Source organism: Anopheles aquasalis, chromosome 2, assembly GCF_943734665.1.
Source record: "Anopheles aquasalis chromosome 2, idAnoAquaMG_Q_19, whole genome shotgun sequence".
NCBI classification, from domain to species: Eukaryota; Metazoa; Arthropoda; class Insecta; order Diptera; family Culicidae; genus Anopheles; species Anopheles aquasalis.
This window is the reverse complement of record NC_064877.1, coordinates 81,489,095-81,503,146: the sequence shown is the minus strand read 5'-3', so window position 1 is coordinate 81,503,146 and position 14,052 is coordinate 81,489,095. Positions and strand designations below refer to the sequence as shown.

Below are 14,052 nucleotides of genomic sequence, written 5' to 3'. Positions count from 1 at the left end.
TGCGACGCGCAATTTGCCGGTAATGCAGCGGGTAACCGCTACGATGGGGCGCAACTTTGCCAAGACGAAAGACTTCCAGGCGTTTCAGGAAACGTTATCCGAGCACGATCGCAAGATGATACACAAGACGCTGAAGAAAAAGTCCAAGATCCCGAGTGAGCTAAAGTCGCTGATGGAGAACAACGAGGAGATCACCGACTACCAGGAGTTTCTAAACAGCCGCACTAGCAACCTGGACAAGCTGCACTTCATCATCGGGCACGGTATTCTGAACCGGCAGCTGCGGGACGAGATCTTTTGTCAAATCTGCAAACAGCTCACAAACAATCCGACGGCGACTTCGCACGCGAAGGGCTGGATACTGCTTTCGCTCTGTGTCGGATGCTTTCCACCTTCGGAACGGTTTGAGAAGTACTTACGATCGTTTATCCGCGAAGGACCTGAGTTGTACGCACCGTACTGTGAGCATCGGCTTGATCGTACCCTGAAGAATGGTACCCGGCGTCAGCCACCGTCACTGTTGGAGTTACAGGCAACGAAAACGAAGAAACCTATCGTCGTCAGCGTGATATTGATGGATGGGACAAACCGATCGATAGAAGCTGACTCAGCCAGCACGGCCGGTGAGCTGTGCGAACGGATCAGCGATCTGGTGGGATTGAAGGATAGGTTCGGGTTTTCGATATTTGTCACGCTCCAGGATAAGATACTGTCACTGCAGGACGGTGCGGAGTTCTTGATGGATGCCATATCGAACTGCGAACAGTATGCTAAGGAGCAGGGTTCCAGCGAACGAACCGCACAGTGGAAAATGTTTTTCCGCAAGGAAATGTTTGCCCCGTGGCACGATCCTGCGGTCGATGCGATAGCGACGGATCTTATTTATGCTCAGATCACGCGTGGCCTTAATTTGGGTGAGCTGGTTAGCAACTCGGACAAGGATCTAGCCATGCTGGCTGCGTTACAGTACTATGCGGAGTATGGCAGTGAGTTGAATGCTAAAACGCTACAGGAGCGGTTGAAGGACTTTTTACCGAAAAGTGTGCTCCGACCGGAGACGGCCACCCGTTGGACACAGATGGTGGAGACTGCCTTCAAGAAGAGCCGTTGCGTGAAGGAGCATCTGCAACGGATCGTAGCGAAAGAGGACATCGTACTGTTTGCAAAAATCACCTGGGGTATGATGTTTTCCCGATTTTTCGAGGCAGTACAATCGGGTGGGCCAACGCTACCCTCGACCAACGTCATTATTGCCGTGAACTGGGCCGGAGTATTTTTTGTCGATGAACAAGAGCAGGTACTGGTGGAACTGTCCTATCCCGAGGTCATCCATGTGAGTTCTGAAGAGGACGAAGATACGGATGTTGCTACCCTATACCTCGGCACGATTCAGGGCGAAGAGTTTAGCTTCAAATCGTTCGACGCTCGGGTGTTGTCGCAACTGGTGAACTATGTAGTGGATGAACTGAAGAAGCGGACCATCTTTGCGGTCGCCGTGCAGCCATTTAAATCGGAAACCTCGGACGAAACTATGCTGAGCCTTGTGAAGGGTGATTTGATAACATTGGGGCAGGGGTTTACGGGTGAATCGATAATGGCCGAAGATACGACCTGGGGCTACGGTGAGTGCAATGGTCGAGCCGGTTACTTTCCGACGGAATCGATTTATGTGCTCCCAACCATCATGCCTCCTTCGGGCGATGTGTTAAGCTTCTATAAGGTAGGGTGGAAATCGAAATTTCCTTATCAAATAAAAATTAATCGGATTTTGTTTTACGCAGAAGGAGAATGCCGTGAAATCGAAGAAGCATGCTGGGCCTATGTACAACACTATTCAGCGCAGGAAGATGCATAACCTGCAGCGCTATGCATCGGAACATTTCCGTTCTCCAATAGCGTAAGTAGTATCGAAGAAGAGTTCACCAGTAGTTTCCTTTATCCCTGTTTCTTTACACTTTTCACAGCACTGTGGCCTCGTCCACTAGTATTGCTAGTGTGCGTAAATCAATGGTTGAAGAGCTGTGGAAGCACACCCGTGATCCCATCAAGGCACCACTGCTCAAGCGTCTACAGAACGATCGCCGGAAATGTGACACTGCTGTTGCGTTGTTCACTTTAATTCTAAAGGTATTCTGAATGCTGTAAGCAAATCGTTGCAAAAATGATGCCAACTTTTTTCTCTCTTCATAGTACATGGGAGACCTGCCGAAAGGACGGGAACAGATCGATGTCACGAAGATATTTGCACCGGCACTAACCGACGATGGGTTGCGTGATGAAGTGTACTGCCAGCTAATGCGCCAGTTGACGGAAAACAGGATACAAATCAGTGAGGAACGCGGATGGGATCTGCTGTGGCTTGCCACCGGGGTGATGCTGCCGAGTACGGGACTGCAAAAGGAGTTGTTTAGCTTTCTGCGCACTCGCAAGCACCCAATAGCAACGGAATGTCTGCAGCGACTGCAAAAGACTATGAAAGTTGGTCCTCGCAAGTATCCACCGTATGTGATAGAGGTGGAAGCCATTCGCTACCGGACGGTGGAAATCTATCACAAAGTCTACTTCCCGGATGATACGGACGAAGCGTTCCAGATCGAGTCCTGCACCCAAACGAAGGATCTAATCCAAACCATCACCCGTCGTTTGGAACTAAAGTCAGCCGAAGGATTCAGCTTGTTTATCAAGGTCATGGACAAGGTGCTATCAATACCGGAAGAGTACTTTGTGTTCGATTTCGTGTACGAGCTAATGGAGTGGATGCGCGAAACGCACCCGTCGCGATCGAACGATAACCGCATACAGTGTGAATACCAGATGTTTTTCATGAAGAAACTCTGGCTGAACATCGTACCAGGGCGTGATCGTAATGCGGATGAGATCTTCCACTTCCATCAGGAGGTGCCGAAGTTGCTACAGGGCTACTATCAGCTGACAAAGGAGCAGGCAGTCGAACTGGCGGCCCTCATCTTTTGGGCGCAGTTTGAGGTCGAGGATGTGAAGCTGCTACACAAATCGTTTCACGATATGTTCTACATGCTAGTGCCGAAGGATGTGGAGCGGCTTCAGAAACTTGACCATTGGAAGAAAGACATCATCGCGAAGATTGATTCCATGAAGGGTATTTCAGTGATGGCGGCTAAACTGGAGTTCCTGAAGTGTGTCCAAAAGTTTCCGATGTTTGGTTCGACGTTCTTCGTGGCCAAGCAAGCAACGGACCAGAATCTACCGACAACACTGCTGATAGCGATCAATCGCCAGGGCTTTCATCTGATTGAACCGCACACAAAGGAGTTACTGTGCAGCTACAGCTACCATGAACTAAACTTTTGGAGTTCCGGTAACACCTTTTTCCACATCAAGTTTGGCAATATGATGGGCGCGAACAAGCTGCTGCTAGAGACGAAGCAGGGCTATAAAATGGATGAGCTGTTGGCTTCCTATATAAGGCACTTTAAGGCACAGGCGCAACAGCGCAATTGAAGCATTGTTCGGTGGGCATTGTGTAGTTTGATGTGCGATTGGATTTATTGGATTCCGAATAAACGGTACATTTATACGTAACCAAGAACTTTAGCTTCAGCGACGAAGGCAATAATGCCGTTCAGCGTTTCTTGAGCGTTGGGAATGATCTGGTTAGCTGGCAGTACGAAACCGGTAGCACCGGTATCACGGAACTCGAAGGTGTATCCGAGCTTCGTGCCGTGCACTCCTACGAAGTAGTCAACAGTGCTTCCGGAGGTAACGTCTGGTAAGGAATGATATTGTTCATTAGATTTGGTTATTTCTATGCTTTCTGAATGAATAGCCCATCGCGCATACTTACAAAGTGTCGTAGCACTGTTGCCATAGGTGTAGCGAGTGCCGAAGGTAGCCTGGATTGCCGATGCAGTCACAGCAGCAATTCGTTGGAGATCAGCATCATTGGAAGGACGGGGAGCACCACTGTAGCCGAAGGGCGTCAACAGGTACTGACCATAGGAGTGGAACGAGAACTGAATGTTGATGTTGCTGGCAATAGTCGCGTAGTAGTCGGCCATGGCCTTCGTTTCCGGTTCCGAAAACGCCGTTAATCCAGCGAAGGTATCCGAACAGGGTACGGACGATGCTCCACCATCTGAGAAGAAACAAATACACGGCTCAACCCAGGATCCCTTTTCTCTTCTCACACATCACAACTTACTCATCCAGAAGTAGTCAAAGTTCCGGTTCGGGTCAGTTCCGACACACAGGGCATTAACCGGTTGACGAGTCTTACGCCATTGGCGATCCTGTTGCGAGAAAATCATCAATTACTAATCAATTACGATCGTTTCTTGTAGCTCTAAACTCGCTTACCGTCGTTTTGGTGTAGGCTAAGCCATCAGGATTAGCTACCATAATAAAGTACCAATCATAGTTCTGAGCCAAATCCTGCACAGCTGGGTTCGTGGAAGTGAGTAGCTCGTTCAGCAACCACGTAGCCGTGGCCGACGAAATCCACTCGCGAGCGTGGATGTTGGCTTCAATAAAGATGCCGGGGTTTCCTGCCTTGTGCGATAGCTTGATGGCCTTCAAGTCACGCCCTTGGAACGATTTGCCGTACACTGTGCCGGAAAGGATGGAAGGGTTCTGGGCAGTGATCTCATCCATCCAGGCGTAGATCTCTTCCACCGTGTAATAATCCGTCCATCCGAAGGTGGCACGGCTATCACGCATGGGACGCTCGTTGTCGATTACTCTGAGGGTGGATAGAAGAACACGGCAAAGTTAATTTGAAACGTCCTGCAATCCGCTTTCGCTCCGGTTTACTTTTGGAAGTCCTCGATCTGTAGGCGCGTCTTCATGGCGAGGGCACTGGTAATTTCCTCAAAGTGGGCAAACTTGTGCGGTGGCACGACAATGCTGAGGCGCATGTTCGTTTGAACCGGTGACTCCCAGAACCGGTAGCCATCGGGATTCAGCTCGAGCTGCTGGAGGGCTTGCAGTTGGCGGTGCGTTTCGATGGACACCTCATAGACACGGTAGTTGTCGTAGCGGGCTTGCTCGGAGAAAACTCCGCAGGCAACGGAGGCCAGCACCAGGAGAGTAAGCTTAATCCACATCGTTCTAATCGATACTGACCGCATCGCGTCCAGGTAGCTTTTATAGGGTGCCCTATTATCTGCATCGATTATACGCTATGAAATGATAATAGAAAAGATGGTTGTTCGGAAGGTAGACAAAAAACTTCTCCAGTAATCTTGGTGAGGGTCAATCGAATTTGGAACTATGGCTGTTTGACGTCAGCTAGGACGATGAATTGCAGATTGGTTGTACGTGATCAGAGCTATTGTAGTACAGGGAATTCCAGTTTACCATTTGGGACGATAAGATACGCGTTCCGGGATAAAGTCTTTGTAGGTTATTGTTTTTGTTTAGTGACCGGTACAGTGCTATCTCTCTGGCCTTATCCCTACTGGTCTTTTATTATGGGAGGCGTTTTACTTTTACTACCATTCCCCTAGACTGGGATGGCTCTTGATGGTACAATACTGTCATCCTTCGATCATGGTGTTCCTCGATTACGTTTACGAAAGCCTTGCGATTAGATAACTGTTCAGTTTTATCGCTTTTGCTATGTTTATTGTGTTCCGATAAGAGTTACATGTAGCCCAGCACCTTCGCCTCATCGACGATCGCAATGAATCCCTCCAGAAGCTCTTGAGCGTTAGGCACAATTTGATCGGCCGGAAGAATGAACCCGAACTCGACTTGATCGCGCAACTCGAACGTGTACGCAAGTGGGATACCTCCCACGGCGAACGCCCAATCAACGGCAATCCCCGACGCAACATCTGAAAGTGAGTCGAAGTGGAAGAACAAGAGTAATTGACGGCAATTACTTTCTAACTGATCACCTGATTGTTCAAAACTTACACAGCACATCCGATGTGGTTCCTACGCGGTACGGTTTGCTGTGCACTTTGTACATATCGACCGAGGCACGTTGACCGATTTGCATTAGATCCCGGTAATTGTATGCTCTTGGAGCATCTTGGTAGCCAAACGGACACAGAATCAGCTGTCCGCGTGAGTGAATCGAAAGGAACAGTTTCACGCCGGCTGCTACTGACTTGACGTAGTTCGAAATGTTGCTCACTTCTACCTCGGATTCGGGTTCCGGTCCCGAGTATGTATCCGAGCAGGGTGTCATAGAGGTTCCACCATCTGTTGTGAAGAGATTTAGCATAGCATGGTAACAAATTTACCGTTACCTGCGAGCTTAATGCTTACTGTTCCACTGGAAGTTAAAGTTCCGATTCGGGTCTGTTCCGAAGCAGAGAGTATTGTGTTGGTTTCGGGTTTTACGCCATAGACGATCCTGTGTGAGCAGTAGATAAGTTTGTCACATACTAAACACTGTAGCAACCGTACACTACTTTAATCTTATACGTACCGTAGTGTGGCTATACTCAAAACCGTCCGGATTGGAAACGGGCACGATATGCCAATCGTAGTTCTCGGCCAAATAGCGCACCCTAGGCTCTTCCGAAGTGAGCAGCTCGTTCAGTATCCAAGTAACGGTAGCCGAAGTAATCCACTCTCGTGCGTGAATGTTGGCCTCGATGAAAATGGCTTGGTTGCCTGGTTTATATGACAACTTTATGACTTTCATGTCCCGGTTTTCATATGTGCGACCGATCGAATTCACCGTGAGTACGGTTGGGTACTGCTGAACCATCGTATCGATCCACTCGTAAATTTCATCCAGTGTATAGTAATCCTCCCAACCGAATCCTTCCAGTTTTTTACGACGAGCCGGGCGTTCTTCATCGATGATCCTGCAACAGATTACTTATTGTTAGCTGCAATTCAAGAGATCCACTAGAACTCATTTCAATTGTACTTCTGTAAGTTACTAGTCAGCAGCGTAGTGTGCATGTTGTGGGTTTTAAAGAGGTCCTTCATGCTTTTCGCATCAGTGGGAGCCACTGCAACTTCAACGCTCATGTTAACTTGAGCTGGATAATCTAGAAATCTCAACTGAAGTATCAAATTAGGCACAGCTTTATCAAATTCAATGTAAATCAGCGCCATACCTTATTGCGCGTAGATTCCAGCTGTTGCAATAGGGCTAGCTGCTCCTGCGTTTCTATATCGATTCTGTACACTCCATAGTTATCGTACCGTTGCCTTCCATTAGCAGCTACTACATTTGAAACTACCAACAGACAGGTTAGCGAAAAGAGCGCGAGAATTGCTCTTCCCATGTTTCCGCTAAATTTGTTCATTGAACACTGTGCGCCTGTGAGTAGAGAGAATCTTAACGAAGTCTCTCGCAGGTTTTATTGATCCTTATCACGTTTCAATTGTTTTCAAGCTTTTAAGCTTGATCTTCAGAAACGCATGGTCCATCCGGCATTATCTTGTTTGCTTGTTCGAGCAATGATAATATGGTGATTGATTGAGGCCTAGGCATGGGATGCTCACTGCTGCTGGCGTTGCAAGTATCCCATTGTTTTCGCTTCGGCCACCATTGCTATCAGAGCGTCCAGTGTTTCCTCCGAGTTGGGTATTATCTGATCAGCCGGCAGTACGAATCCGTATGGGCCATTATCGCGGAACTCGAAACACATTGAAAGCGGAGTTTTGTGATAACCATGAGTCCAATCGGTTGTAGAGCCGGAATCGACATCTGAAAGTGGGAATGATTTTGCAGATTGATCGAACAATACTACCTTTCTGCAGACGCTGCAGATGAACGTGATTCTCTTACACAGAACGTCCGCGATAGTACCGAACGTGTATTGGGTGTTGTAGCGAGCTGCAAATCCGGTTGCGGCCGCTCTCGCAATAGCCATCTGGTCGCTGTAGTTATCCGGATAGTCGGCATCTTGGTAACCGTACGGGAGCAGTATGTACTGGCCGTAGGAATGGAACTGCAGGTGCAGCTCGATTTTGTCAACGATCGTCTCGTAGAATGCGATGGTGTTTTGGGTCTCAATCTCTGAGGCAGGTTGCGGACCAGCGTAGATATCGTTGCACGGTACCTGTGACGCTCCACCCTCCATCCAGTGGTACGGGAAATTCCGATTCAGATCCGCTCCCGCACAGAGCAGATTTTGTGGCTTACGGTTTTTGCGCCACAATCGGTTGGTTGTTTTGGTGTAGTGGAAACCATCGGGATTGGCGATCGGCAGGATGTACCAGTCGTAATTGCTCGCCAGATCCTGTACAACCGGATCCTGCGATGTGAGCAGTTCATTCAACAACCACGTGGCGGTAGCTGAAGTGATCCATTCGCGTGCATGAATGTTTGCCTCGATAAAAATCCCAGGATTACCGGGCTGGTGCGACAGCTTAACGAGCTGCATATCACGTCCCTCATAAGTCCTGCCGATACTTTGTATGGATAGTATTGAGGGATATTGAGCGACTAGACTGTCGAGCCATAGATAGATATCCTCGAGTGTTTGATACTCATCCCAGCCAAATCCATCCGCCGCTTGGCTTCGATGTTTTCTTGGAGGATTTTCTGCATCAAGAATGGCTTGAAAGTTATCCGATACCGATTCCGAACGCAGCTCTAGTGCCTGCACCAGCTGTTCGTAATCCGCTAGCTTGTTTGGTGGCACAAGAAGGCTTACATTCCGACGCACATGCATAGGCGGATCCAAGAAGATGAACTATTTGTAAGCGGTTTAATCGAAACCGCAATTAATAAGCAGCACATACGAAAGAGTATTCGGAACTTACCCCATCCGGAAAGAGGTCTAGTTGCTGCAATGATTTAAGCTGCGACGGTGTAGCTATTTCAATACGGTAGAGACGATAGTTATCGTACCGTACTAGTTCACCGCTCGCTGCCACGGCAAACAGAGTTAAAAGCAACAGAATACCCATGGTGCACCAGATTGGATAGCAAATAGGTGACAGTACACAAGCAACTGTCTTGTTTTATACCAAAAGAGGATCGGTGGACTTTTTGCCGAATCAAATATCAGAGTAAACATTTCCCACAGCTGTTCAGCGATAGTGCGTCCAGCGATAACGATAGGCGTCATTGGTTTACTGTCCGAGTAGGTCAATTTCATGTGACCACGAGAATGGGTCGTGCAAGGTTATCTCGCGATGATTAACTACAATATAGCTATGTGATGCCATCAGCCGTGAGAAGGTTGATTACTTCCTTACGCAATAAAGTCGTTATCAATCCGTTCGAGCTGGTAGCTGTGAACGTGACACTCGTAACACTGTGATTCTTGCAATCAATCAGTTATATTTATGATTATGCATCCCATTTTTCTTTCTCCGGCTGATTGCTCCGATGTGTTATCGTAGCTGTTAGAAATCGTGTTGGGTGGGATGATTGCATTGATTAAACGGCAGTCGTAAAATAGCCAATTTTCTTTCCTTCTTTAACGAACGCCACCAATCCATCCAGGACTTCCATTGCATTGGGAAGAATTTGCTCGGGAGGCAGAATGAATCCGTAGTAGCCATTGTCACGGAACTCAAACGTTGCAGCGATCGGAGTGCCCTGCGTACCGTGTGCCCAGTCGGGAGATGAACCGGAAGCAATATCTATAAGTAATACATTGTTAGTGGTGGTTGTGTAAGTAGCATTGATAAAGTTGACCCGGTTCTTACATAAAACATCGGCCGTCGTTCCAATTTCGTAAGCGGTATTATATCGTTGATAGATGGCTTTTGCGCCAGCTTCTCCCATCTGCATCATGTCGTAGTAATTCTCGGAATACTCGGCCCCGCTGTGACCATATGGGAACAAGATGTACTGACCATATGAATGGAAAGACAGGTACGCATGAATGTTGTCCTTGACCGATACAAAGTAGTTCATGATGTGCTTCGTTTCAATCTCGGAAGCCTCTTCAGGACCAGCAAAGGTATCTGAGCAAGGCACGGACGATGAACCACCCTCTGAAAATATATTTTTTTTAATGAATTATGATTCCTCCAGCAGAACATAAAGCGCACCTACCCATCCAATGGCCAGGGAAATTCCGGTTCATATCAACGCCGTAACAAAGCACGCTATGTGGGTATCTATTTTTGCGCCACATCCGGTTGGTCGTTTTGGTGTAGTGGAGACCGTCCGGATTAACAACAGGCAGGATGTACCAGTCGTAATTTTCTGCCAGCTCACGTACATCGGGTTGGGTTGAGGTGAGAAACTCGTTCAGAATCCACGTGACGGTAGCCGAAGTGATCCACTCGCGTGCGTGAATGTTGGATTCAATGAAAATTCCTGGATTTCCCGCCTTGTACGACAGCTTGACTGCCTTGAGCTCTCGACCCTCGTACGACTGGCCGATAGTGGACACTGAGAGAATATTTGGATACTGTGCTACCAGTTCGTCGATCCATGAGTACATTTCCTCCAGCGTGTAGTATGCTTCCCATCCGAATGTTTCGCGTTTCGATTTAACGGAGCTTTCATTGTCGATGAGCCTAGCACGTAATGGTTAGTAGATAAGTGAGCCCATTATGCGAGAAGATTCAACACTGTGACACACGAAACACAGCACACACTTACTGCTGTACGTTGGCCGTTTTCATGCGGCTTTCGATTCGGAGTTGCGCTCGGAGCTCATCGAACTGAGCAGTTTTGTGCGGCGGTACCACCACGTTGATTTTCATGTTTGTTTGCACTGGAGATTCCCAAAAGATGTACTGGAATGTAGATCGTATCGTAATGCATCACAATTTCACAAAGGAATCTTATGGTTTACACTTTTGTTACACTCACTCCGTCAGGATACTGCTCGAGCAGTTGAAGGGCATCGAGCTGCATCTGGTTGGCGATCGAAACCTCGTACAAACGATAGTTATCGAAGCGGACAGGCTCAGCCCGGAGCATCGTAGCTCCTAGGCACAGTAGCAGCGCGATTAACTTTAGCGACATTTCTGTTCGGATTGAAGAAACCGATAGGAGCTATTCCTGTTTAAGATTCTTGTTTTATAATGTATCTTATCATTGGTTGTTATCTGCCTTTAAGCTAGGTGGCTAGTCATGATAAGTAAAGGTGTGTCAATGAGTTGTGTTGAATCATTGCTGCATAGTTTTAGATTATTGTATCGATCGACGATTGTCGGGACTGGATGGTGCTGTCGAGTCAACTGAAATGGTGTGGCGTAAGTGTGCTGATATTGATGCAATCGAATTGTGTGGCGTCGCCGTTCCATTGATAGCATTGTTTAATATTTTATCGCGTTGTTACATTATTGCCATTATCAACGTTTTTCAGTGACAAATCATTTGTGCATGCCGTTAATAATCGTGAATTGGGAACTCGTTAAAACGTTTGAGCGTTTTTGACGATTTTTTATGAAGAAACCATTCAACATATTTTTTTAAAATGAATGCCATATTAAACTGCTACTTTTTAAGAATATTTGGTTCTAGTTTGGGGAAGATTTATTAACAATATCATCCATCGCATCAAATTTAGAAAGGCTTATTTTCGAAAAGGTACTTTTTCCGGTGCTCATCGAAGCCGCGTGATGGTTCATCTAAGATTCATAAAACAGCACTTTTCTGGTAGAATATAAGTTTATCCAGATAGCCCCGTCGAGTTTTTGTTGATTTTGCAATTTTTCGATTTTTGGTAAACTTTTTAAGGTTGGAATAGTGATCACACTATGATAAAACCGGGTTCGTCGCTTAAACGGGCAAGTCTTTTGATTCGTACCAAAAACAGTTCACTTTTGACGATTTGTTTGTAGAAAACTATCCTCCTATACATGTTTTTGCAAATACCATAATAAACTGCAACTTTTCAAGAATATTTGGTCGTATTTTGGGAACGATTTGATGAAAATTTCATCCAAAAATGTTGCATTTTATGATTCAACCTAAAATAACGAGATTTAAATAATTGTTAAAAAAAAGTATCAACATTCTTTATGACCTCGCAAATAGTGTTCAGATTAGTTCGGGAGTTTTTATGCTACGATGAGCACCGACTTTAAAAACGTTGGTTTTAGGAAACACGCCCCAAAGTAGCGAGCTGCGTTGAGTCATGCATGAAGCGCAGATTTTCAAAAATCTATATCATTGTCAGTTTTTCCTCGATTGATCCAAAAAATTTACACAATATTCTTGAAAGGATCAGCATTCACGGAAAAATGTAAAAAATATTTGTCACAAAACAATTTAAATACCTTAGCCCCCCATAAGAATTTTTATAACTACGTTACTTACAAAATACAAGAAATTTTCCAGAAAAACACAGTTTTATTGTTTGTGAATTATTTATGACGACTCGCCGATTGTTTTTGACAATGTACCAACAAGAACCCTTGCTTCAAACAGTGAAATAACCGATTTCCTTCCCCTTCCTCAGGAAAGCAACGAGTCCATCCATTATCTCCAGTGCATTTTGGACAATTTGGTCTGGAGGAAGAATAAACCCGTAGTAGCCAGTGTCGCGGAACTCGATCGTAGCGGCAACAGGAGTTCCTTGAGTACCATGGGCCCAGTCACGCGATGATCCAGAGTTTATGTCTATGTTAACAAAGAAGAAACATTCGTAAATGAGAAAACCATTCAACATACATATTTGTCATATTTCTTACATAGTACATCGGCCGTCGTTCCAACCGTGTATGCTGTACCGTATCGCCGAGAAATCGCAATAGCTCCAGCTTCTCCCATTTCCATCATGTCGTAGTAATTCTCAGAATACTCCGTGTTTGTGTGTCCATATGGGAAGAGAATGTATTGCCCATACGAGTGGAACGCAAAATAAGCATGAATGTTCTCCTTGATAGATACAAAGTAGTTCATGATGTGCTTCGTTTCGATCTCGGATGCCGGTTCAGGACCAGCATAAGTGTCCGAACATGGTACAGCTGACGCGCCACCCTCTAAACAGGAAAAAGAATAAGCATAATGTATACCTTTTATCACTGCGCTACTTTAAAACACTCTCTCACCCATCCAATGGCCAGGGAAATTCCGGTTCATATCGACGCCGTAACAAAGCACGCTATGTGGGTATCTATTTTTGCGCCACATCCGGTTGGTCGTTTTGGTGTAGTGGAGACCGTCCGGATTAACAACAGGCAGGATGTACCAGTCGTAATTTTCTGCCAGCTCACGTACATCGGGTTGGGTTGAGGTGAGAAACTCGTTCAGAATCCACGTGACGGTAGCCGAAGTGATCCACTCGCGTGCGTGAATGTTGGATTCAATGAAAATTCCTGGATTTCCCGCCTTGTACGACAGCTTGACTGCCTTGAGCTCTCGACCCTCGTACGACTGACCGATAGTGGACACTGAGAGAATATTTGGATACTGCGCTACCAGTTCGTCGATCCATGAGTACATTTCCTCCAGCGTGTAGTATGCTTCCCATCCGAATGTTTCGCGTTTCGATTTAACGGAGCTTTCATTGTCGATGAGCCTAGCACGTAATGGTTAGTAGATAAGTGAGCCCATTATGCGAGAAGATTCAACACTGTGACACACGAAACACAGCACACACTTACTGCTGTACGTTGGCCGTTTTCATGCGGCTTTCGATTCGGAGTCGCGCTCGTAGCTCATCGAACTGAGCAGTTTTGTGCGGCGGTACCACCACGTTGATTTTCATGTTTGTTTGCACTGGAGATTCCCAAAAGATGTACTGGAATGTAGATCGTATCGTAATGCATCACAATTTCACAAAGGAATCTTATGGTTTACACTTTTGTTACACTCACTCCGTCAGGATACTGCTCGAGCAGTTGAAGGGCATCGAGCTGCATCTGGTTGGCGATCGAAACCTCGTACAAACGATAGTTATCGAAGCGGACAGGCTCAGCCCGGAGCATCGTAGCTCCTAGGCATAGTAGCAGAGCAATCAACTTTAGCGTCATTTCTGTTCGGATAGAAGAAACCGATAGAAGCTGTTCTGGACGATGTACCATGCATTTTATTAGCGTTACACTGTGACATTACCTGCGTTTTTATTACGGTTATCAGCTACCAAAGATAGACGTATCAGAGGAATGATGAATTACCTAGACGATAATTCGTATCTTATCGCTTTTTTTTCGATTGCTGCTTAATTATCCCACTTCAACTTG

The 14,052-nt window shown here is 46.3% G+C and overlaps 5 protein-coding genes across 5 annotated transcripts in view; 1 reads left to right on the top strand and 4 right to left on the bottom strand.

Annotated features, from left to right (window-relative positions):
- Window positions 1-3,566, top strand: part of LOC126572134 (unconventional myosin-VIIa-like) — a 9,713-nt gene extending 6,147 nt beyond the window's left edge. The window contains exons 8-11 of the mRNA XM_050231200.1: window positions 1-1,720; window positions 1,782-1,897; window positions 1,965-2,127; window positions 2,191-3,566. The exon at window positions 1-1,720 is cut by the window's left edge and continues 71 nt beyond it. Of these exons, the coding sequence (XP_050087157.1) occupies window positions 1-1,720; window positions 1,782-1,897; window positions 1,965-2,127; window positions 2,191-3,480 (3,289 nt within the window). The 3' untranslated portion in view covers window positions 3,481-3,566. The remainder of the gene's footprint in view (window positions 1,721-1,781; window positions 1,898-1,964; window positions 2,128-2,190) is intronic.
- LOC126577392 (uncharacterized) lies at window positions 3,550-7,274 on the bottom strand. The gene is made up of 12 exons (XM_050238989.1): window positions 7,059-7,274; window positions 6,866-7,002; window positions 6,416-6,800; window positions 6,253-6,340; window positions 5,896-6,186; window positions 5,624-5,813; window positions 5,200-5,218; window positions 4,789-5,156; window positions 4,336-4,717; window positions 4,181-4,268; window positions 3,824-4,114; window positions 3,550-3,745 (listed from the first exon to the last, which is right to left on the bottom strand). Exons 1-12 carry the CDS (start codon window positions 7,248-7,250, stop codon window positions 3,552-3,554), a joined length of 2,625 nt encoding a protein of 874 aa, XP_050094946.1. The 5' UTR covers window positions 7,251-7,274; the 3' UTR covers window positions 3,550-3,551.
- Window positions 7,264-8,981, bottom strand: LOC126572135 (zinc carboxypeptidase-like). Its single transcript, XM_050231202.1, has 3 exons — window positions 8,716-8,981; window positions 7,736-8,645; window positions 7,264-7,654 (listed from the first exon to the last, which is right to left on the bottom strand). Exons 1-3 carry the CDS (start codon window positions 8,860-8,862, stop codon window positions 7,446-7,448), a joined length of 1,266 nt encoding a protein of 421 aa, XP_050087159.1. The 5' UTR covers window positions 8,863-8,981; the 3' UTR covers window positions 7,264-7,445.
- A 237-nt stretch (window positions 8,982-9,218) lies between these two features.
- Window positions 9,219-10,912, bottom strand: LOC126579937 (zinc carboxypeptidase-like). Its single transcript, XM_050243716.1, has 5 exons — window positions 10,730-10,912; window positions 10,517-10,653; window positions 9,962-10,431; window positions 9,610-9,900; window positions 9,219-9,543 (listed from the first exon to the last, which is right to left on the bottom strand). The coding sequence occupies exons 1-5, from the start codon at window positions 10,883-10,885 to the stop codon at window positions 9,338-9,340; spliced, it is 1,260 nt and encodes a 419-aa protein (XP_050099673.1). The 5' UTR covers window positions 10,886-10,912; the 3' UTR covers window positions 9,219-9,337.
- A 1,281-nt stretch (window positions 10,913-12,193) lies between these two features.
- Window positions 12,194-13,876, bottom strand: LOC126579944 (zinc carboxypeptidase-like). Its single transcript, XM_050243727.1, has 5 exons — window positions 13,687-13,876; window positions 13,474-13,610; window positions 12,919-13,388; window positions 12,559-12,849; window positions 12,194-12,487 (listed from the first exon to the last, which is right to left on the bottom strand). The coding sequence occupies exons 1-5, from the start codon at window positions 13,840-13,842 to the stop codon at window positions 12,288-12,290; spliced, it is 1,254 nt and encodes a 417-aa protein (XP_050099684.1). The 5' UTR covers window positions 13,843-13,876; the 3' UTR covers window positions 12,194-12,287.
- Between the last annotated feature and the right edge of the window lie 176 nt (window positions 13,877-14,052).